Source organism: Urocitellus parryii, chromosome 3, assembly GCF_045843805.1.
Source record: "Urocitellus parryii isolate mUroPar1 chromosome 3, mUroPar1.hap1, whole genome shotgun sequence".
Classification (NCBI taxonomy): Eukaryota; Metazoa; Chordata; class Mammalia; order Rodentia; family Sciuridae; genus Urocitellus; species Urocitellus parryii.
The window spans coordinates 77,739,639-77,762,504 of record NC_135533.1 but is presented as its reverse complement, the minus strand read 5'-3'; the positions used below and the strand labels follow the sequence as shown (position 1 = coordinate 77,762,504).

At 35.5% G+C, this 22,866-nt stretch overlaps 1 protein-coding gene across 1 annotated transcript in view; it reads right to left on the bottom strand.

Annotated features, from left to right (window-relative positions):
* The window catches only part of Hdac9 (histone deacetylase 9), a 662,331-nt gene that overhangs the window by 102,998 nt on the left and 536,467 nt on the right, over positions 1–22,866 (bottom strand). The window contains exon 23 of the mRNA XM_026407939.2: positions 9,730–9,848. Within this exon, the coding sequence (XP_026263724.1) occupies positions 9,730–9,848 (119 nt within the window). The remainder of the gene's footprint in view (positions 1–9,729; positions 9,849–22,866) is intronic.

Below are 22,866 nucleotides of genomic sequence, written 5' to 3'. Positions count from 1 at the left end.
TAAATGGTATGTGCATCTTACCATTGATATCTTATCCTTTGTAGAATGTCACATTTTGCAAAGCATTTTCGGAAGTCCATTACCTCATTTGATACTCATAAAGGCCCTATGTTTAGATTTAATTGGTATTATTTCTATTTAATAGGGAACATTAAGGCACAGAAGGGTGAGTTAGTTGTGTACCAATTAGACCCAAAACAATCAAATCAAAATCCTGTGTCCCTCCTTCCTCAAACTAGCCCAGTGGTTTTCAAAGTGTGGCCCTAGTCAAGAGTCTCAGCAACACCTGGGAACTTGGAAATGCAAATTGCAGGCTCCAGTCCAGACCTAAGAAATTAGAAGTTCTGGGAGTGGGCCTAGCACACCTAATTAGTCCTCCAGGCTACGCTGGTCCCTGCTAGTTTGAAACCACTATTTAGTCCACAGTGACTCTGCAACCCACAAGAGTAGTGTAAGGAGAATTTCCTTTGGGAGCAAGGAACACATTCATTTCTCAAAATTTCCTTGATTACTTTATCAGTCATGCACATGTTGGTAGACAATTCATGGTCACACAGCTGTGGCCCTTTGGCTTACACTATTGGCACTATAATATTACTCCACAAATTGTTTGATTCTTTCTTCTTTTTTTGTTATTGGTTTGATTTATGAGATGAGTCAGAAACCATTTTCTTTTATAAAATCATAATAGTCAGAGCCTATGGTCATCATAGTTTAAGGCCAAGGGAAAACAATCTTTGTGCTAAAATCAAACTAATAATATTTTTGTTGTTTGTGTTTTAACTAATTTATGCTTTCTTGAGTTTTATTTTCAACTAAAAGAACTCTATAAAGAAAATATAAAGTAGAGGGCTGGGGTTGGGACTCAGGTAGAGCATTCACCTAGCATGCATGAGGCACTGGGTTCAATCCTCAGCATCACATTAAAAAATATAAAGATATTGTGTCTACCTATAACTAAAAAGTAAATATAAAACATATAAAATGGAAATCAGAACTGTAGATTTATTATGGCCTCTGGATTTTTAAAAACATCTCAAGGAATAAAATACTGTATTTCATTGAATCTAAGATTCCATCAATTGGAGCACTAATTAATTGTGTGAGCATTATTTTATATACTGCTCATAACAATGAAGTACCATCAAGCATAAGTGGCATCCAAATTTTTAGACATGTTAAAATATGAAAAAGTACATCTTAGAATTAATAAAATACATTCCACAATTCAATGTGCAGCTGCAGCTGCCATCATCCTCCAGGGCTAATTTTGCTTGTGTATTTTCTTTCCATAATCAATGTTTACCAGGTCTCTGTTATGACACAGAGTAATTTTTCTCTTCAAAGATAAGCAGCACAAGCCTAGCCTAAGTATTGTTTTATCAGTAACTAAATACTGCAGATGGAAAATATTCTTCTACAATTTGGTTTCTGAGTTGTCATATGGTGTAAGAAAGCAGGTAATGGAGAGAGAAAATGGAGGAAAGATAATAATAAAATATGGAGTACTCAGTCACTTGAATAGATCTTTGGGTTGTCACTTACAAATGAAATTATTCTAAAACCTAAGATAGGTTATGTTTTATATGCTGACATTTTTCTTTCTTAATTAGCTGTTTCTCATTATGTTAGTAGTTAAATACATATAAGTGAACTATGTTGCATAAATTCATAAATGTTTTGCAGATCCACTCCCCGCTTTTTTAGCATGAGCTATGTACTTGCTGGAGAATATAACTAATGACATACTGATGCATGGGAATTTTGAGCCAGAATCAGATCCTGACTGTCACATAGAATACTCCACGAAAAATAAGAAATACAGCCTCTCCAAACTGGTAATATGCTAGAAAAGCTCTGCTTGTATTTTGATTTGGAGAACTTAATTCAAATAAGAAAATCATTACCATGAAATTTTCTATACTTTCACAATTTAGAATAAACTTTTATAGTAACTAAAAACTCTACTCACTTATTTGGGATATTTTTAGTAACTCTAAACCCAGTGGAAAAGATATGAAGGTGAAGATCAAGAACAGGAGGTCAAACTGTGGTTCTGTTCTTCTTCAAGCGATGTAACTTGAGCAAGGTACTTAATTTTTTTTAAAATTAGAAATTTAATGACTATTAAAACCTCTTTAATATTTTCTGGGTAATACAGTAAAATAATAATAATAATAAAAATACATTCTTAATATTACCTTGTTTAACCATAAAACTGAAATTAGATAATAGAGAAAATACTATGCAAAGTGCCTAACATAAATTAAAACCTCAAATATTTCTATTAGTTTTTATTATTCTATCATCAATAACAACACTAATGGGGTGAAATTAATGTTTTCTGATCAACCAAGAAAATAGTTTTCAAGAGGTTGCAGTCATTCTGAGGGCCTAGGTCCAAATTATGACATTGGAATTGTCCTCTTGATTTGTTTTTTTGGATAGTTTGTTATTAGCAAGTACATAGCACACTATTGACTTTTGTATGTTAATACTGTATACTCCAACTTTATTATATTCATTTATTGGTTCTAATAGTTTTTATTGAATTCTTTGGCATTTTCTATATATGGCATCATGTCATCTGCTAATAGAGATAATTTGACTTCTTTCTTTCTGATTTAGATGCTTTTTATTTATTTTTCTTATCTTATTTCTCTGGTTATAACTTCCAGAAGAGTTGGCATCCTTGTCATGCTCCTGATCTTAGAGGAAAACCTTCCCACTTTTCACCATTGAGTATGATATTAGATATATGTTTTTCATGGGTGGTCTTAATTGCATTGAGGTACATTCCTTCTATACCTACTTCCTTAGAAGTTTTAATCATGAAAAGATGCTGAATTTTATTGAATCACTTTTCTGCATCTATTGAGGTGACCATATGATTTTTTCCTTTATTCTGTTAAAATGGTATATTTATTACACTTATCAATCCCCTATATTGAATTATCCTTGCATTCCATGAATAAATTTCACTTAATTACATAGTGAATGATCCTTTTAATGTGATATGGAATTAGGTTTGGTAGTGTTTTGTTAAGGATTTTTTTTCTGATTTAACTGTGTTTATCATTCTTAACCTTGTTTATTTTATGTAGCTCACTTGTTAAAAAATATAACTGGATAATTTATTCTATATCAGAATATTTAAAAAATGTTAAGCATAAAGCACACCTCCTTATGCCAAAACAAGATACAGAGTGTTTAGGAAGCAATGACTGAGGTATCCTCATTGTAAAATAATAAATCCTTTATTTTCTTTTAAAAAAACTAACATTTATTCCAATGGCCCCTGGAATTATACAAAGTAGGCACACTTACAGGTATAGAAATATGAAATGAAGGCACTTCTATAACTAAATTGACTTTTAATTGAATGGACAATACAATTAATATTTACCTAGAATTTTGTGTTGCTTCCTGGGATTTCTGGCCATCATCCAAGTTTTGTTCAATTAAGAACCTAAAGTATCTTCCAACAATATTTGTGGCATATATTTTGTATTCAAATACACTATATAAATGCCCAGACTTTTATTGAATTCTAGAACTGCAAAAATGATATTGAAAATAAAATTAAAGCTATTAATTCATAATATTTAATCATTTATTCCTTGTGTAATAGGAATAATTGTCATCTCTCTACTCTTTATCCCATTTCTTTCTGATTAAGAAACTAATTTGATTACAAAGTTAGTGAGGGACAAAGTTGAGACTTGAACATAGATCTCTGACAACCAAATAAGCTCTTCTATACTCTAATTCTTCATGCCTACTTCAAGTTTAATATTTTAAGGATTCAATAATATCCCACTACCATGCTTCTCTGAGCAGGAATGAAATGAGTTTATCTCACCAATTAGAATGTAGCAGCTGTTAACAGCTGGACTAGACACTCTTATCTAAGGCCACTGTTATAAAGGGTAAATCATTACATCCCCATTTAATCCTTATAGTCTTTTCCATATAATTTCTATTAAAGGAACATATTGAACAAGTAATATGTTAGGAACAATTTACAGAAACATGAGTGTGTGGTAATTAAAATAGTATAAGAGAGATGAATATGTGATCCAAAACAAATAAACAAAAAAATAGAAGAGGAGGAGGAAAAGGAGGAAGAAAAGGAGGAGGAAGAGATGGGGGAGTAGCAATGATAAAAAAAATAAAGAAATCCTAATTCATATAACATTAAACATAACAGGAGCATCTATATGTTAGCATTCTTCCTTTAAAATATGCTGTGTACCAGGCCTTGGGCTAATTTCCAAAAATACAGTGCAGATGTACAAAGAGGGTTTAATATGATGCTTGGAATTATCAATGCTGCATGACATTCCCCAGTTTTCAACCCAACCTAAAAGCACAGAAACAGACAAGGCTTCAGGCTGACTCTTCATGAAGAGTTATCTGTTAGGTGTCTTCTAGACACTCTTTTCTCCACACTCATTTGCTGTGGTTTGATACTGGCATTCTATTATGAGAAGATAAGACATCAATTCCCTAGTTACAGATCAATAGTAAAAAATACAACTGCCAAAGAGACATATCACATTAGCTGAAATACATTTGCTTTAAAAAAAGTATAATCATACAATAAATAAAATACAAAAGTAAATGTAATCAGGTCCTTTATAGATTTTAATAATGAGAAAATTAGAGATGTAGGACAGCCACTGGCAATTTAAAGTAGATATAGATTCACTGGAGAAAAAGAGAGAAAAAATAAGTCAATGTCACAAAAATGCACTTTGTGTAAATGGACATAACTCAATCAATATTCAACTGCTTGGACAAATTATACATGTAGATAGAAGGCAGTTGAGTTGCATACTGTATATATATATATGTGCACACAGGATGAAGCCTATACATCATTATTAACAGTTGGCATAGACCAACATAGCCTTATATTTTGATAAAACTTGTGTCTGGGCATTCATTTGTAGACTGAATTAGCACCTAACTTTTTATAAACTTGTGTTTAGAACAGGTTAATCATAGAATTTCTGTGTTTACCCCAAGATAACTCATAGCAAAGCCTGAATTCATTTAGCAATTATTCCTCAAAGAATGTTCTCTCCCTGTTTTTACAGACCTTCTTAGGAATAAAAGAATAGGAGGATTACCAAAAGGAGTAACTCTCTGTCAAGGAGAAGACAGTAACTCAAGACTCTAAGATATGCTATTTGATTTTTTTCCTCCAACTAGTATTTCTCAAAAAAACTATGTATTCTCCAAGGGAAATGATTTATAATTCAGACTATAAGCTATTTACTAAAGGAACATATTTTATATAAAAGGAACCTATTTTTTATGAGACACTATCATAACATAAGGACTTTTGCATTATCCCAAAGACAGAAAAAGTTCTATCCACATGATAAAAGCAATTTGTACACAGGAATTGACTTCATATACCAAAGAAAGTAGAATGCATTCATGTGTTAAATGGAAGAAAAAAATATATCTTGTTATAAAATGAATTTGAACTACAATGTTAAAGTGTCCTTTGGTTCAATCTGCAATACTAGGGAGGGGGATAAAATAAAAATTGCCGGGTGTGGTGTTGTACTCCTTTAATCCCAGTGAGACCAAGGGAGGAGGATGGTAAATTCAAATTCAGCCCCAGCAATTATCAAGACCCTGTCTCAAAAAAAAAAAAAAAAAAAAAAAAAAACAAGGAAGTGCTAGGAAGTGATATTGACCTAATTATGTTGTCACATTTTGTACTGTGTGCATGTATGAATATGTAACAATAAATCCCATCAGTATATACAACTATAACATGCCAATAAAAATGTGAGAATAAATATTTTTTAAAAAATGATTTTGAACTAATGAACCTAGTCTGTTCTTGTTTGTTTAAATTGACAACACTAGAAAGCCAGTCGGGACTGCAATATGGTGAATCAATGTTATTGTTTGACCCTGGTACTGAGTTGTCATGGAATCTTGTTTTTTTTTTTTTTAATTTATTTTTTAGTTGTAGTTGGACACAGTACTTTTATTTTATTTATTTATTTTTATGTGGTGCTGAGGATCAAACCCAGTTCCTCAAACATGCTAGGTGAGTGCTCTATGGTTGAGCCACAACCCCAGCTTGGAATCTCCTCAAACTGTAAAATGAAGACAATTCTATCTGAACCAGCATATTTAAAATGATAAACTGATACCTGCAAGATAAGTCTGATACTGGGCTTAGGGCAAGAAATAAAGCTACTTATTCCTTGAAGGTTGGAACTTAAGCCTGGTTCTTAAACACAAGAGAGGAAGGATGAAAAACGCACTAGTCACAAATCCGTTGAATTTTAACCACGTCTATATTCAGGCTGGGACTTTTGACATAGACCTACCTTTCTGTTTTGGTTTTCTTTTTATTTATTTTTTAGATTGCTAACTAGATGTATAAAGTAAACAAAAAGTTCTGTTGTTTTACTTGTCCTCTCTTTTTCGTTTGGAGATATTAAAAAATTATTTTAAAAGATTGATTCAAGGTGCTAAAAAATAAGACTTAAGTATGTCTGACATAATAACCTCAAAATAACTCTCTAACGTTATTCAGTGTTCTACTAGGAACACAGATGAATGTGGCCAGAATCCAAAAAGTTTAGGGGAGGAATTTGCTTTTGTATCTTATACCTACTTTTTTATGTGAGTATTTTTTTAGCTCATTTCTAACTTCATTTTGGGACTCCCTGCAAATGGAGGTGATTTCTGGCTTGGAACAACAGGAGCCCAGTTTTAATTGCCTGTCCTGAACTTTCAGACTAAAGTAAGAGCCTGGTGGTTAGGAAGCAAACAAAGAAAGCCAATGGTGAACCACTGGGGTATAACTGCAGAGCTGCCCATAAACCCCGGCTTCTACCCTGTTAGTGTGGCAGCCTCACTAGAAAATAGCGCCAGCAAACTAAAGCCTACAGGAGATGTTATATACAGCTGCCCAGCAGTGAGGCTCTGTTGTTAGTGTCTATCACAGGCCCTAATAGTAGAGATAAGGGTCTTGGCATGAATTTGGCCACTGTAGAGTGTGCATGCAAATTCTCTAACATGCATTTGATAAAATGATTTTGTCTTTAATGGAAAAATCTAGTAAATGCATCAAGCAATTTCATCTAACTACAAATTCAGGAAAAGCATTTTGGTTTTAACCCCGGCTATTTCAGATGATAAAAAAAAAAAAATTAGTTTCCTTATCTATGAAACATGTGAATTATAGGAGACTGCCTCTCCTATAATCTCTTTTGAGTCTAAGATTCTCTTTCCTTGTTGAGTATCTATGCCTTATCAATAGGCAAATATTCAACAAATGGGCAATTGTTACATCATCTAAAACCTGCATCTGTTTGCTTTTCTTTTCTTTTTTTAACTTTTTATTTGTTTATTTATTTATTTATCTTTTAATGTGGTGCTGAGGATCAAACCCAGTGCCTCACACATGTTAGGCAAGTGCTCTGCCACTGAGCCACAACCCTAGCCTATCTATTTGCTTTTCTTAAGAAACAGGCACCCAACAAAAAAGTGTATGGTTTCTAGAGTAGAAAAGATATTCAAGGGAAGAAATAGATATGAAGGGGTTAGAGGTGGGGGGAGAGGGTAAAGATTATATTCAGATTTACTCTGGGACAGAAAGCAATGAAGAGCTCTCCCCAAATGCAAAACAATGCAAATGGATTGAAAAAAAAAAGGTTTTATTGCATTCTTCTTGTTATTATTTGGCCTTTAAGTGTCTTCCAAGATTCCCATGTGGTAAATAAAGACTTAGTCCTTAGCTTGGTGCTATTGAGAAGTGGTGGAAACCTTACAAGCTTGGGACTAGTAGGAGATCCTTAGGTCAATGGAAGCATGCCCTTGAAAGGAACTGTAGCACCCTGTTTCTGTCTTCTCTCTTTTGCTAGCTGGCCATGAGGTGAACAGTTTTGCTTTGTCACACACTCCTCATCATGATGTACTGCCTCAGCAAAGACCCAAAAGCAACAGGTTAACTAACCATGAACTGTAACCTCCCACACTGTCAGCCAAAATAAACCTTTCTTCTGTAAGTTGATTATCTCAGGTATTTTGTTACAGTAATGGAAAGCTGATTAACACGATACTGAAACTAAAAGTGGTAGAGTGGTAGAACTCATATTTCTTACATTCATAACCAAAAAAAAAAAAAAACATGCTACTACTACTTTCTATTCTACCTTTCAAGATGACATTTGAGATTTGAACTAGATTTGGCAAAAAAAAAATAAATAAAAATGAGCAAACAGAAAGATTAATCCCTTCCAGCTAGTTTTCAGAAATGAACATGTTACAACTTCCCCCTTGGCAGGGAAAAAGTCCTGAAAGATTACCATTCCTCTCCCCTGAGAGATATTTTTGGATCCAATGGCAAGGAGCACCTTTTATAGATTTCTTTCTTTGCTGTCCATGTGTTTTGTATTGTTTGGGTTTTTCTTAATTTGGGGTATTTTATTTATTTTTATTTTTTAAAATTTAAACTAAATTATTCACCAGTTTTAACCCAAGTGAGTTTTATCTTCAATTCAAAACTGACATCTACTTGAGTTGAATTCAATGAACAACAACAAAAAAGGATCATAAAGATAGATTTGACATAAGCAAACACCTCTTTATTCAATTTTAGCAAAATTATGCATTATTATTTTTTTTGTCTTTGTGGAGTTGCCTGTTTTAATATGTTTTCAATAGACAACAAGGCACCAAGAACTCTGAGTAAATAATAGATGTTAAAAATAGCTACTACCTAACAATGTTACTGGAATAATTAGAGTACAGAAAACTCTCTCACATGAGCAGCCAACTAAAAACAAAGGTTGGCATGATGCTGTTTCTTTGGTTCTTTTCAAATTAATACAGCACACTTGTTCCAAACTCATCTCTCCCACTTAAAACTATTTGGGTTGTTTTTGTTTTGTTTGATTTTCAGCTCTCCCTAAAATATACAATAGTGATTCCTATTTCTTTGTGTAATTTTACATTTTTTCTTTTATAGATACCCATCCTGCCAGGATACATTTATATGCATGAACTATACATATGCCTTACTTTCACACCCAGAGCAATGAAATTTCTTTCTTAAAGAAAGCCTCATTTCCAGCCAAATTCCATTGAATTGTGTTATTTAAATGTAATATAACACCAAAATTCATTTCTTGGTTTGGTGTCTGGTTACTACAGAACACAGACAAAAAGTTCAGCTTTGCAACACAAGAGAACACTAGTAGAGACTCCGAGAAGTTTTCATAGACCACACAGAGCCTGTGAGCAAGGAGACTACACTTTTACCTTTGAACCTGGAAGGGCATAACACTATTGAAAAATAGTTATCTCCACACCATGTACAAGGAAACAAAGACAAAGACTTCCATTCTTCTTGCAGAAAAAAAAAAAAAAAACAGTAGCTCTTCCAGCATATTTTAAACAGAAGCCCTATCACTTCTGTCTTTAAATGAAAAATGGGACTCCTGAAAGGTATAAAGGTCCTGACATGTCCCACCAAGTTCACTAAAGAAACCAGTTAACTTTGTTTTCCTTAAAGGCCAATTTTCACTGAGACATGAATCTGACAGAGCAATAAACATCATTTGAATCATTTTGGTCCAGTAAATCACCAAAATTTACTGGACTTGTGTGAAACATATTGTCTTTCCAAAATCCTAAAAGATGTTATGATAGCATAGCATTTCATAAAGTCCTGAATGAGAGACTTACACTTTGCTGTCACCTTGTACCCCCCCAGAGGAGGGGTGTGGCCTTCTAATGCATCAAATCCAGCAGAAACCAGGACCATGTCTGGATCAAACTCTTTGGCCACAGGCATCAGGACAGTCCTGCACAGTAAAAAGGCAATAGTCACACATGGGAAATGCACATATTTTTAAAATTGTTTCAGTGAAAACAACTTGGCACAACTTTCAGAACTTCCTGGGAATAAAGAAAATGGGTAAAGAAAACACCATTTGAATGGATCAAAAACACATCATTTCCTTAATACCGCATCACTATTATTTTTGCATTCCAATTCAGCCTTTTCTCTTTCATCTTTTTTTCCTCAGAATTGAATATACACACATAGACACACACCCGCATTCTACAGGTACATTCTAAAACCCATCATATTACATACACATCTGTAGTTGTTTTATCCTACTGCCTATTAAAAAAAAAAAAAAGTCTTCTTCTTCCAAGGGAGTGACTAATGTTTTACAGAGGAAAATCGAAGCTTTAGCAAAAACCTAGCTTGCTCTAGTTAGTGGGAACTTGGTGTAAATTTGAACTATAAATTTCTTTTGGGAAAAAGTTTGCTTTCCTGCCTTTTTTTTTTTAAGAAATATTTTAAAATATTTGTCATGGTAGGGGGTGACTCTTACAAAGGAAAAACACAAAATTCCTTAATAGAATCCAGACTATAATGTTAAGTGAGTCCAAGGTCAGACACACCAGGAATGTGGCAGCTCATCCATGACAGCAGCCCCTGCTGGCCCCACTCAGACACGTCAGCACTTACCTCTCCAACCTTCTCAGAGCCCCCAACCCTCTCTCATCATCGTCAGTTTTGAGGGAGAATGATGAGTGGATCATCAGGACTTTGATAAATTTTTTTTTAAAAAAGTCACCTAGGCCTGAGACCAGCGTACCAACGTACAAATTCAAAGACTTTAATAAAATGGGAGCAAATGCACACTATCATGGTTTTAAAAGGAATATGCTCTCTATGGTGTGTTTCTGAAAAATATCTAAGACAAATATTAAAGTGGTTTTTCTTGAGCAGTGGAATAATTCTTTAAATTTTTGTGTTTGTAAATTTCTCAGATTTTCTACAATGATCATATATTAATTTTACATTTAAAAATAAATTTCATGTCATAAGTGAGAAGTTGTTAAACTTAGAAAATAAAAAACGATGTCAATAAACTTTATCTAGAGATGTAAATTAATTAAATATTTTAATAACTTTACCACGATCATGCAAATTTTATCCTTCAAGCTTATAAATGTACATGTTAGATGATTTCCATGGTATTCCTTCCAATAATTGGAAGACCACATAAAACTGAATAGCCCATCAGTGAAACTTGTAAAACCTTAATGTTATTTACTATGTACAATTAAATTCATTATTTTTTTCAATAAAATTAAGAATTTCTATTATAGCTCTATTGTTTGAAGAGATATATTGGATCCTTTCCCTCGCCAATAACATCAGCTCTTATATTGTAAAAAGTGTCACATATAACTAATTCACTATTTGTCATATGAACAAAATAGCCATGTGTTGTTGAGATATTGGAGCAAGTTTTTTCAATGAAGCAAGAATGTTTTATCAAAACTCTACTTAGTTTTATTAACCCTAGGTACTTTCTTGGAGAACAAATAATTTGATTTTTGTCTTATGCAAATAACACCTTTGTTGGATCATTCCTGCATTCACACACATAAGGGTTTTACAATTTCACACAGGTTTTCAAAATGTTCCATCTCACAGGACTAATCCTATACATCTGAAATCACTCAAGAAAATGACAGAAATTTTTGGAAAAAAAAATGACAGAAATTTTTGAAAAAAAAACCACATTATCTTATAGACTCCTTTCACCTAAAATAATACATGCCTACTATTATAGTTTGTTGAGTAGTAGTATGTTGAATGAATTAGTTGTGCATGATTAGATCAGAGCAGTGTGATATTATACTCAAAATCATGCTGTTAATTATGTACTAACCTATATGGCAACAGATGTTCATAGATGGTGATGTTGGTGAAGGTTTATTCGTTCATTGTAACAAACACATATTAAGTACCTATTATGTTCCAAACACTGTTTTGGCTTAATGATGTGCTCAATTTTGAACTGAATCTTATTATATTTTCCTATTGCTGACATTAAACTCTTTCTTGGCAGCCCCCCCACCCATAAACTGATAAAATGAAGACACCTCAGATCTCTTCATTTTTGCAATGATTTTACAAATGTACATGGACCTGTTTGCATTCTTCTATTTATGACACTCTGGATTGACGTTTATTCAAATAATCTAGGGTATTTATCTGTTAATGGTTTGAATATCTTTTCCAAAATTCATGTTGAAATTTGGTGACTATCGTAAGAGTATTGGTAGGGGCTCTAAGAAATTAATTATTAGGAATTAATGAATTCATGCCAGCATTATGGGCCTGGACTCTGACAAAAGGATGTTCTCCTGTTCTGTTTTGTTTTTTCTGTCTTTTCCCACTTGCCTTTCACCATGTTAGGACAGCATGGAGGCCCTGGCCAGACACTGGCACCAAAGTCTTGAACTTCCTAACCTCCAGGAGCATCAGTCAAATAATTTTCTGTTTAATATCAATGACCTAGTTTCAGATACTCTGTTACAGCAACACAAAATGAACGAAGAGAATGTTGGAAGGACTAAAACACTTGTACTCGAGCATCTAGTGGGAAGAATAGAAAATTTTTCTTAGAACAAACCCTCGAATTCATTTATTTAACGTTTACTCTGAAGGACTGCATTTTCTGGCTGAAGATGGCTAACAAAACATATGTTTGCTACTTATCTTTCCCAATATACTACTAAAAAGGAATATAAGGATACACTTATGAACTCATGGCTTTCACTATATATCAATTAAATAGACATAGAAATAACTTTAAATGTATGCATACGGATAGATTTTCTAATAACAATGACACACCTGTAACAAGAAACATACATACTTTTCAGATTTTGTTTTCTAATTTTAATCTCTAATAAAAGTATCCAGGGATCCTTGAAGCGGTTGATTCCAGGACTGCACTCATAGAAATCAGAAGGAGACTCTAAGGCATCTTGTCATGACATGGTTAAGGAAATGCTCAAAAAGGAAAGAGGGGATGTCAACAGAACTTATGAACCAATGCAAAAGAGCTCTCAATGGCCAAAGCTAGAAAAATGTTAAGAAAAAAGTTAAAAATTATACTATGGATCATATTCATAAAATCAAGTAAGTATTCATGTGTCCATAGTATGATAAATAAATCACGGAGTGAAAAGAGATAGAAACATTAAGAAAATAACTCTTCCTTACAGAAAAATATCAACAAACAACTCTGGAATAATGGGGAAAATAGAAACATCACTATTTGAACAAGACAGAAATATTTGATGGAGGCAAGACTTATGGATGGATACTAAAATTACTAGGCAAAAGTTTGAGAAGAAACATTGTATTTCTAGACTACCAAAATATCTATCCAAAGATATCGCACTGGAAAAAAATTAGATACTTGACAATAAAGAAGACTTGCAGGCATTACCTTAATTAAGTGAGCAAGGTTAACATTTCCAGAGATATGGCCCTTTGGGTCCATACTCCATGATAAGATGTGTGAAGAAAGGCAGATTGATTCTGTGGTATTCCTGCTACAAATATATAACCTCAATTCTAATGATGGTGAAACATTAGAAAAAACTTAACAGGGTCATTTAACAAAACACTAATAGTATTCTTCAAGAATTATGGCCACAAAACAAAAACAAAAACAAAAAGCAAAAAAAAAAAACAAAAAAACCAAAACTAACGAATATTTAGACTACTACCAAAGGTTGGAAGACCAAGGAAGTCTGACATCTAAGCTTTATGTGAGGATTGAATTTGATTCAAACCCCAGAAAGACATTAGTGGAAAATTTACAGTCCTACATATAATTTGTAGTTTTAACTAACAACATTATACAAATATCAGTTTCTTAATTTTGATCAACTTATGATTTCTATAGGTTATTAAGACAAAGAAAACACTACCATTTTGACAACTTTCCTATAATTCCAATATTATTTATAAATAAAATGTTGACCAACATTAGATTTCTGAAAATATTTAAGAATAAGAGAGAATGAGGGAGATGTCAACAAACAGATTTTTAATAAATATCCAGAAGAGGGAAGTTGATGGGAGCATATTAAAAAAAATGAAAAAAGAAGAAAAGAAAGCTACTGTCCTGCACATGATCTGCTCTCAGGGCCCACAGAACAGGTGAGATACACCACTGAGGGAATAGGCCTGGTGAAGGGAAAGAGAGACAGGACTGAAAACAAACTAAGGAAATGACAGACAGTTAACAATACCAGGCCGGGTGCCATGGCCCAAGCCTATAATCCCAGTGACTCTGGAGGCTGAGGCAGGAGGATTGCGAGTTCAAAGCCAGCCTTAGCAATTTATCTAGGCACTAAGCAAATCTGTGAAACCCTGTCTCTAAATAAAATACAAAACAGGGCTGGGGATGTGACTCAGTGGTCAGGTGTCTCTGAGTTCAATCCCTGGTATTCCCCCCACCTCAAAAAAAAAAAAAAAAGAAAGAAAGAAAGAAAGAAAAGAAAAGAAAAGACAATACCTTGATTACCTTTCTCTATGCCAGCAACCAGGGAGGACATTCAGGTTCTCTTTCCTGAGGAAAAGGACTTGGTAATCAAAGCTAAGGCTTCTACTGTAGTTATCAGTGCCCCAAATATAGTCCTTCTTATTTGGTCATTTAAGGGAATTCAGAGGCCATTAAATACTTTTTACAGTGCTAATCCTAACTTGGGGTTTAGCAGAGGCAAAGGAACTTCAGCTCTAATACACTGTAAATCCACTGGATCATTTATGTGATCCCTGGGAAAGAAGACACCAGCTACTAATTCCTTAAACACCAATGGAAAATCAGGGATTTCTTGACAAAGAAGGAGATCCAGTGGTATGGGAGGGCAGATTAAAATGAACATTTAAATGACTAGGTAAAACAGAGATAAGTAAAGAAATAGAAATACTATTCTCAGAGAAACACAAGAAAATCTTTTAGTTTCAAAACAAAGACATGCTGATCGATCAAAGAACTATGGAAATAAAGACAAATGACAATCGCATCTATTAACAAAATAATAGACGTTCTGCAAAGTAAAATTCTCAGAAGTTCCAAGAATATACTTCTACAAAGAAAGGAAGTAAATCAAAGAAATGGTAACACCTCAAGAGGAAGCAAATATGTAAACTATACAGTAGGTGAGAAAATATGAGACAAATGATCATTGCAGAAGCCTTGTATTTGAATAATAGAAGTCCCTGAGAAAGTCAAGAAAAGAGAGGAGAGAAAACTATCAACTCACAATAATTGTTAATGATTTTTAGGGACTAAAAATACCAAGTCTATGACTTAATAAGTCTAATGAATTTGAAGCTGTTTTAAAAATGCAGCCTTTGACATAGGCTCATGATCTTCAGACAACCCAAAGATCTTGAAGAAAGAAAAAGGATATCCTTCAAAGAAACAAGATAGCAACAGACATGTCTCATGAGGAGTAGTCAATGTGTTTTCATTCTGAAGGAAAATCATTTTTAAACTTTATTTCTACTCCCATCCATTAGAGGCTAGTATTTCAGTATGTCCTTACATAAAAAAATACTTTGACAGGGAAGGACTTCCAAAGCACCTTTTCTAAAAAACTCAAGAATGTACTTTTGCAAGGAAAGAAAGTAAATCAAAGAAGCAGGCATTGAACAAAATAGTTGCTATGCCATAGAAGAATAAAGAAGGCCTACTCTTGGTTTTCATGTCCATTTATTTGCTAGAAAACAAGTGATTGAAGCCAAACTCGTAGCATACATGGTTTTTGTTTAGTTTTGTGTTTTTGTATTCACTGACCTCCATTGATTCTGGCACAGTCTTCCTGAACAACCTTCCTCCTTCTTCCTTACATATCTCCATCCCAGGTGAGAGGACACTGAACTTATAAAAATAAAGGTAAAGGCTACTACAAAGGAAGACATAGATCATATAACTAGAGACTGAACACACTCAGGGAAAAAGAATCCCATTTGCGATATCTTTCCAGTCGATTTGGAATCATTGATTCAGATTCTGAACTTCCTCAGTTGGAATTGGGTCCCTGGAACGACTTCATCTCTAGTCACTGGCCAAACCATTGGCCACACTGACATTGAGTCCCGTGCAGGCCTGTCCTTAAGCTGAACTGCATTAGTCATTTCCCAATGACTCACTCCAGCAAATGCTGAGTGAAAGAGTGAGATGCTACCCACTCATCTCCTGCTCAGCTACAAGACAGGAGCATCATAGAAGAGCGGCTCTGGCTTCCTGCCTGAAGCTCAAATTGTAAGGCATTCAAAACACCTCAGTCTACAGACTTACCCCAAACTATGTCTGTATTCATTCAGTGGCCGCTTACTGAACCCCTCTATGGAAAGTGCTGAGATGGAGCCGGGATACAAGGATACAAATAAATTATAACTGTGCCCTCAAGGAGACTGTGAATTCGAAGGAAAACTTATCTTTGAGTTAGGTGTAGGAAAAACTCAATGCACACAATGTTCCAAGAAACAGGAGTGTGGGCGACCAGCAGGGATGAAACCATACAAGGAAAGCTCACCAGTGGGGACATGAAAGGTGAGAGATGTTAGTGTAGGAGGTTGCCAGGAACAAAAGTAGGGAAGATGATTCAGCTGATGGAGGGCAAGGGAGAAGGCATGGGAAACTGAAAGGGTGTGGATGAATAGTTTGCTGTGCATGGGCATATGGTGTACATGGGGATGCAATGGAAGAGGAGGCTACAGGACCAGGTGATCTAAAGCCACACGCCTGAAACGGAACCAGGGGAGCCTGCTGTTGAGCCAACTGGGGAGGAAGGACTGTGGGCAGTGGTGAGTGTTCCAAGAACTGGAAAGTAGATAACTGCACAGTGCTTCACACAGTTAACAAAGTTCAACACATTCACATTTTTTTTTTTTTGGCTCAGTAAATCTTTACCAATTACCTATGTTGTGCCAGGCACTGTCATAGGACAGGGTTCACAGCACAAAACGTCCTGATTGGTCTCTTGCCTTGATATAGTTTACTTTTCAATAGGGGAGAAAGTATATAAACAAGCAAGCATGTAGTAAAGACTAAGGAGAAAAGTAAGTCATGAGAATATATGGAAAACTGCTCAACATCTCTAGCAATTAGAGAAGTGCAAATCAAAACTACACCAAGATTTCATCTCACTCTAGTCAGAATGGCAATTATCAAGAATACAAGCCACAATAAAGGTTGATCAGGATATGAGGAGAAAGATGGGACTGCAAATTGGTGCAACCACTCTGGAAAGCAGTACGGAGATTGCTCAGAAAATTTGGAATGGAACCACCATTTGATCCAATTATCCCACTCCTCAGTCTATACCCAAAGGATTTAAAATCAGCCTACTACAAGTGACACAGCCACATCAATGTTTATAGCAGCACAGTTCACAATAGCTAAACTATGGAATTAACCTAGTTGCCCAACAAATGAAAGGATAAAGAAAATGTAATCACACACACACACACACACACACACACACACACACACACAGTGGAATATTACTCAGCCTAAAAGAAGAATGAAATTATGGCATTTGCCAATAAATGGATGGAACTAGAGAATAACATGCTCAATCCAAAAGAACCCAAGGCTTAATGTTTTCTCTGATATGCGGATGCTAATTCACAATGTGGGGAATGCTAGGGAAGACTAGAGGTATTTTGGATTAGACAGTGGAGAGTAAAGGGACGGAAGGGGTAGAGGGGGGAGAAGGATAATAGAATGAATCAGACATTATTACTCTATGCACATATATGATTATATGACCTGTGTACCTCTACATCATATACAACCAGAAGAATGAGAAGTTAGACTCCATTTAAGTATGATGGGTCAAAATGCATTCTACTGTCACATATAACTAATTATAACAAATAAAATACTAAGAAAAAAAGTAAGTTGTACACAAAGTCACAGGTTGGCGCAATTTTAGATATGTGTACACAGAGAAGGTCAGTGGAGGTGGTAACAACAGAGGTGAGAGTGGTACTGTATGACACAGGAGGCAAGTCACTGCAATTATGAGCAAAGAGCAGTGGCCAGAGAGGAGAGCTCCAGCAAACACCCTGACCCTGTAGCGTCTTCCAGGTATTCAGAGCATCACAAGTATGTCACTGCAGGTGACACCAAGTGCATGACAGGAAAAATGGTTGAAGAGAGGTCAGAAATGTGGCAATAAAGCCAGTTCCTGTAGGACTCTGGAGGCCATCATAGGACCCTGGGTTTCATTCTGAATAAGAAGGAGAGCCTGGAAGTTTTGAGTAGGGAGTGCCCTGATCCAATTTATGCCACCTCCGAGACAGCAGACTTGTCCCTCTGTGTCATTTATCATGGCATATATATAATGGTGCATATGTGAATTATAGGTGAAAATCCAAAGTCTGCATTTTTTATAGTCTAGTTGTAGGTCGTGGCTTAAAAGCATCAGATTATAAAATCAGACATTTTAAAATGGTGTAAGTACTTCTGTTGATTTTTTAAAAAGATTTTTCTTTAAAATGTGTACATTATATCATGCACATTTCCCCATCCATTCATACATGTGGGTGCATGAAGAACAAAGGAAAGGTGCTTGCAAGGAAAACTCTTCCTGACCGTCTGCACCTGGACAAGTGGCCAAGGCAGCACATCAAAGAACATCAGCTGAACAGATTCCAGGCAGCTGCTAGGGCTGCCGGGGCTTCAGGACATCTGCCAGCACCTCACTGACCACTGGACGGCGGTGGGGAAAGCACCAAATGAAAGGATATTATCATGGGCATCTCTGGAAGAGGGTCAGGTCTGGGAGCTGTGAGGACATCAGGCACAGCTGGTGCTCATCTCAGCCCTAACCTGAGTAGGTCCTGTTCTACTTCCTTAGCTCAACTTTACATCTCCTCACACCCCAACACACACACACACACACACACACACACACACACACACACACACAATTTCATTGCTACTTCTAGCTTTTACCACCCTCCCTTTTCTTATTGCCTCAATTCCCCATCTTTGGCAGCTTCCTCCACTTCCCCCCACACCATAGCCAAACTATCAAATACTACTGTCTACACTTTTAAAACATGTCCAGGAATGTAACACATCCCAAGTCCTCATCCCATCCCATCATCTGTGTTAGCATTCTCACTTCCTGATGAAGACTACAGCCAAGACAGAGGCTCCCTTACTGCCTTTTATCCCCCTCCCCCTGCTCACAACATCTCAACATGACAGCCATCAGGTCCACAGGTTTAATCAGACCTGCATTATGTCTCTCAGCATAAAGCAAAGCCTTTTATTTAATTTAATTTTATTTTATTTTATTTTTATTATGGCCTACAAGTCTCTGTCTCTTGCCACTCTCTGCCAGGATTCTATTTACATACATGCCTGATGCACTCTGGGAAAAGGATTTTTTTTTTTTTTAATGGAGGGGAACCAGGGATTGAACTCAGGGGCACTCAACCACTGAGCCACATCCCCAGCTCTATTTTGTATCCTGTTTAGAGACAGGATCTCACTGAGTTGCTTAGCATCTAGCTTTTCCTGAGGCTGACTTTGAACTCGTGATCCTCCTGCTTCAGCCTCCGGAGCCAATGGAATTACAGGCATTCCCCACCATGACCAGCTGCAAAAAGGGATTTTTTTTTTAACAACAACAACAAAATATGTTTTTGTAGTAACATGTGCCTCACATCAAATGTACCATTTAACTATTTTTGCAATACAGTTCAGTGGCATAAGGTACATTCATTGTTATGCAACCCATCCTTCAACTCCAGAAGGGTTTTCAACTTCTCAAACTGAAACTCTGTGTACATTAAGCAATTATTCAAAAACTCACATTTCTCCCCTCCCTTAAGGCCCTGGAAACCACCATTCCACCTTGTTTTCTGTGACAGCAAACTTTTTTAAGGGTGATAAATTATTGATTAATTTCAATCATCTTGAAGTTTTTCTTTTTTTCCTGCCCTTCCTTCCCTTCTCTTCACTTCTTCTTCCCTCCTCTTCCCTTCCCTCTTCCGTCTCTTTCTTTCTGTTATTGTAAGAACACTTAACATGAGGTCCACCTTCTTAACAGAACTTTGGGTGTACAATATGGTATCGTTATTTACAATGCTGCCCAGCAGATCTCTAGAACATATTCATGTTGCATAACTGAAATTTTACACCCTTCACATGACTTTCCATTCCCCCCTCTCCTCAGCCCCTGGTAATTACTATTGGACTCTCTGCTTCTATGAAGTGGACTATTTTAGATATCTCATATAAGTGGAAATAATGCAGTGTTTGGCCTTTTGTGACTAGTTGATCGCACCTAGTATAGTGTCCTCAAGGTTCATCCATGTTGTCACATATGGCGAATTTTCTTTTTTAAGGCTAAATCATATTCCACTGCACGTAAACACTACATTTTCTTCATCCAACTATTGACAGGCTGTTGGATTTGGAGAACTGGAAACTTGTACACGGTTGCTGGGAATGTAAAAAGGTGGAAAACAGTGTGAAATGTCCTCAAAAAAATTAAATGAACGTCATGTGATTTAGCCATCCCACTCTTGAAGATTTATTCAAAAGATTTGTAACTGGGATCTCTAATAAATACTTGGTCTCCTCTGTGCATGGCAGCATTGTTCACAGTAGTGGTAGGGAGTTTACCCTGACTCTACTTTCTCCCTAGAAGGCTTCTTCCTAGGTGACTCTCTCACTTCTTTCAAATCCTTATTTATCTATTATTTTTCTCAAGACTTTTCTCCTATACCTATCACTACCTCCAAGACTCTCTTTTGCCTTTCCCTGTAACACCTTCCAAAAGGACACACACAATTTACTATGTTCATTGTTTTTCTGATTTTCCCACTGCATGCAAGCTCCCCAATGAAAGAGAGTATTTGCCCTTTTGTTTCCAGATGCATCCCAGGAGCCCAGAAGGAGGCCTATTCATGTCATGGTACATATGCAAAAAAAAAAAAAAAAAAAAAATAGTTGTTTTCTGGGCTTCTCACTCTTCCTCAAACTCTGCACTTTTCACAGATATATTTAAAATGCTTCTGTTAGTGAAAGGCGGCTCACATTTCTCTTGTTGCTTCATTGTATATAAGCTTTTTCTTTGTGTGTCTTAGTTTCCTCAACTATACCATGGGCTGGGGAGTTGCCTACCCGATGTTCACAGTCAGATGCAGCTGTCACATACTGTGACTGATTTATGTCCCAGAGCTCGTATGTCAAAGGAGCATATTTTCTCATTTTCTTTCTCTTGCATTTGATAAGAAGAACCATTGCTTGAAGCTCGGCATTCTTTCTGATCAAAATCTTTGTTACATGCCTCTCACGACTCTACACGCTCAGGTACAGAGCAAACCACTTTTACTCTTAAGAACAAAGTTTACATACACTATAATCCTGGAGAAGAACTATCACTCCTTCAGAGCTTGGAGTCCTAATCATGACATTTAGTGAGTTTTTTTTTTCATTATGCTAACATGCCAATGTTGATTATAGTACTTTGTGTTTTTGAAGAAATTGAACCTTGATAAAAATAACGAACCTATGTACAAAAAGCACATATGTATTGTAATAAAACCATACATTCTAACTAGGAATATGCATGTGTGAGTTTTCATATAGATCAATATGATATAGTCTAGAAGTTCATTCTTTTTGTGAGTTTACAATATGATATTTAGTAAGTGTATATTGTTTTAGTATGTTAAAATGCCAACGCTAATTTTATGATGATGCTTTTTATAAAGAACATATATTTGAAGTGATTAAGGGACTTTCCTTACCTAAGGAGTATCACGTAGCATCAACATTTTTACTAATTCAGAAATACTGCCTAATACTGCCCTGAATTGAGGGCTGGGAGATACTTTTTCAACCGTTTCTCTTCTAGGTTTTGTGATATTGCCAGGGAGTACAGTATTATTTTCTTTATAGTAACATATTTGGTGCTCCTCTTAATGCAAAATGATGCTGCCTCTAAAGGTAAAATTCTACATTTAAGCATAGTAAGCAGCATGAAATTTTGAGGTTGCTGTCTATCAAAATAGATAGAGATTCTTGTCGTATTAGCATCTAAAAGTTAAATGATATAATAAAATGCTCAGATTCTACTGAAGTCTGGTCTAGAAAAATCAAAACACCAGAATTAGATATGCAAAAAAAAAAAATAGTTGTGAGGCATGCTTAGTTTCTAGAAGTGATTTAGAGTTAATATTAAAATGTTGTTGAAATAAAAATTCTTTTGCTGAGAAATATATAAAGCAATAAATTTATAAACATCTGCATTTATAAATATATTTATGTATTCTCCGTCCCAGTCATTATTGTATAAAAGTATATAAATGCCATGTATTTTAAAATTCCAAAAATGTGGCAAATATTTTGTAACAGCAGTTCTTAAGAAATGTTTTGTTATAATTCCAAACATAGGTCCAGTAACTCACAGATGGTTTCATGTGTATATGTTTAAAAGCATTACTGAGAAAAATCTGCATATTTGTAAAGGTGAGGGCTAAAAGGGAATAAGGTTTATCTCTTGTTCTGCTGCTATCCAGTTATAGAAGGCTGAGTCGTAAGTGGCCAATGCTGAGCCACACTGAGGGGTGGGAGAGAAAAGGGTCTCCTCAGTATCAAAATCACCAGCAACTCCCAGAGTAGATGTGATTTTTCCTCATGGTGCCCACAGTGGGTGCCCCTAGAGATGTTAGCTGAACATCTCTGTAGGCAGCTGCATGTCTCTCCTGTCTATCTTTATTACCCCTCCTTCCTTCCTTCTTTTCATTCTTTTATTTTTTTTCCGTCACTGAAATCAGTTTAAATCCAATTTATTCTTAAAGGACTTGAAAAGAATCTAAGATGGGGGGGTGCGGAATTCACACGAATGAGAACACAAATTTTTCAACTCTGTTTCCTTAAGATCAACTGGATAACCAAGGAAGAAAGTACATTCAAAGAACGTAATCCACATGTTATGGGCAAGAGAGGCAGA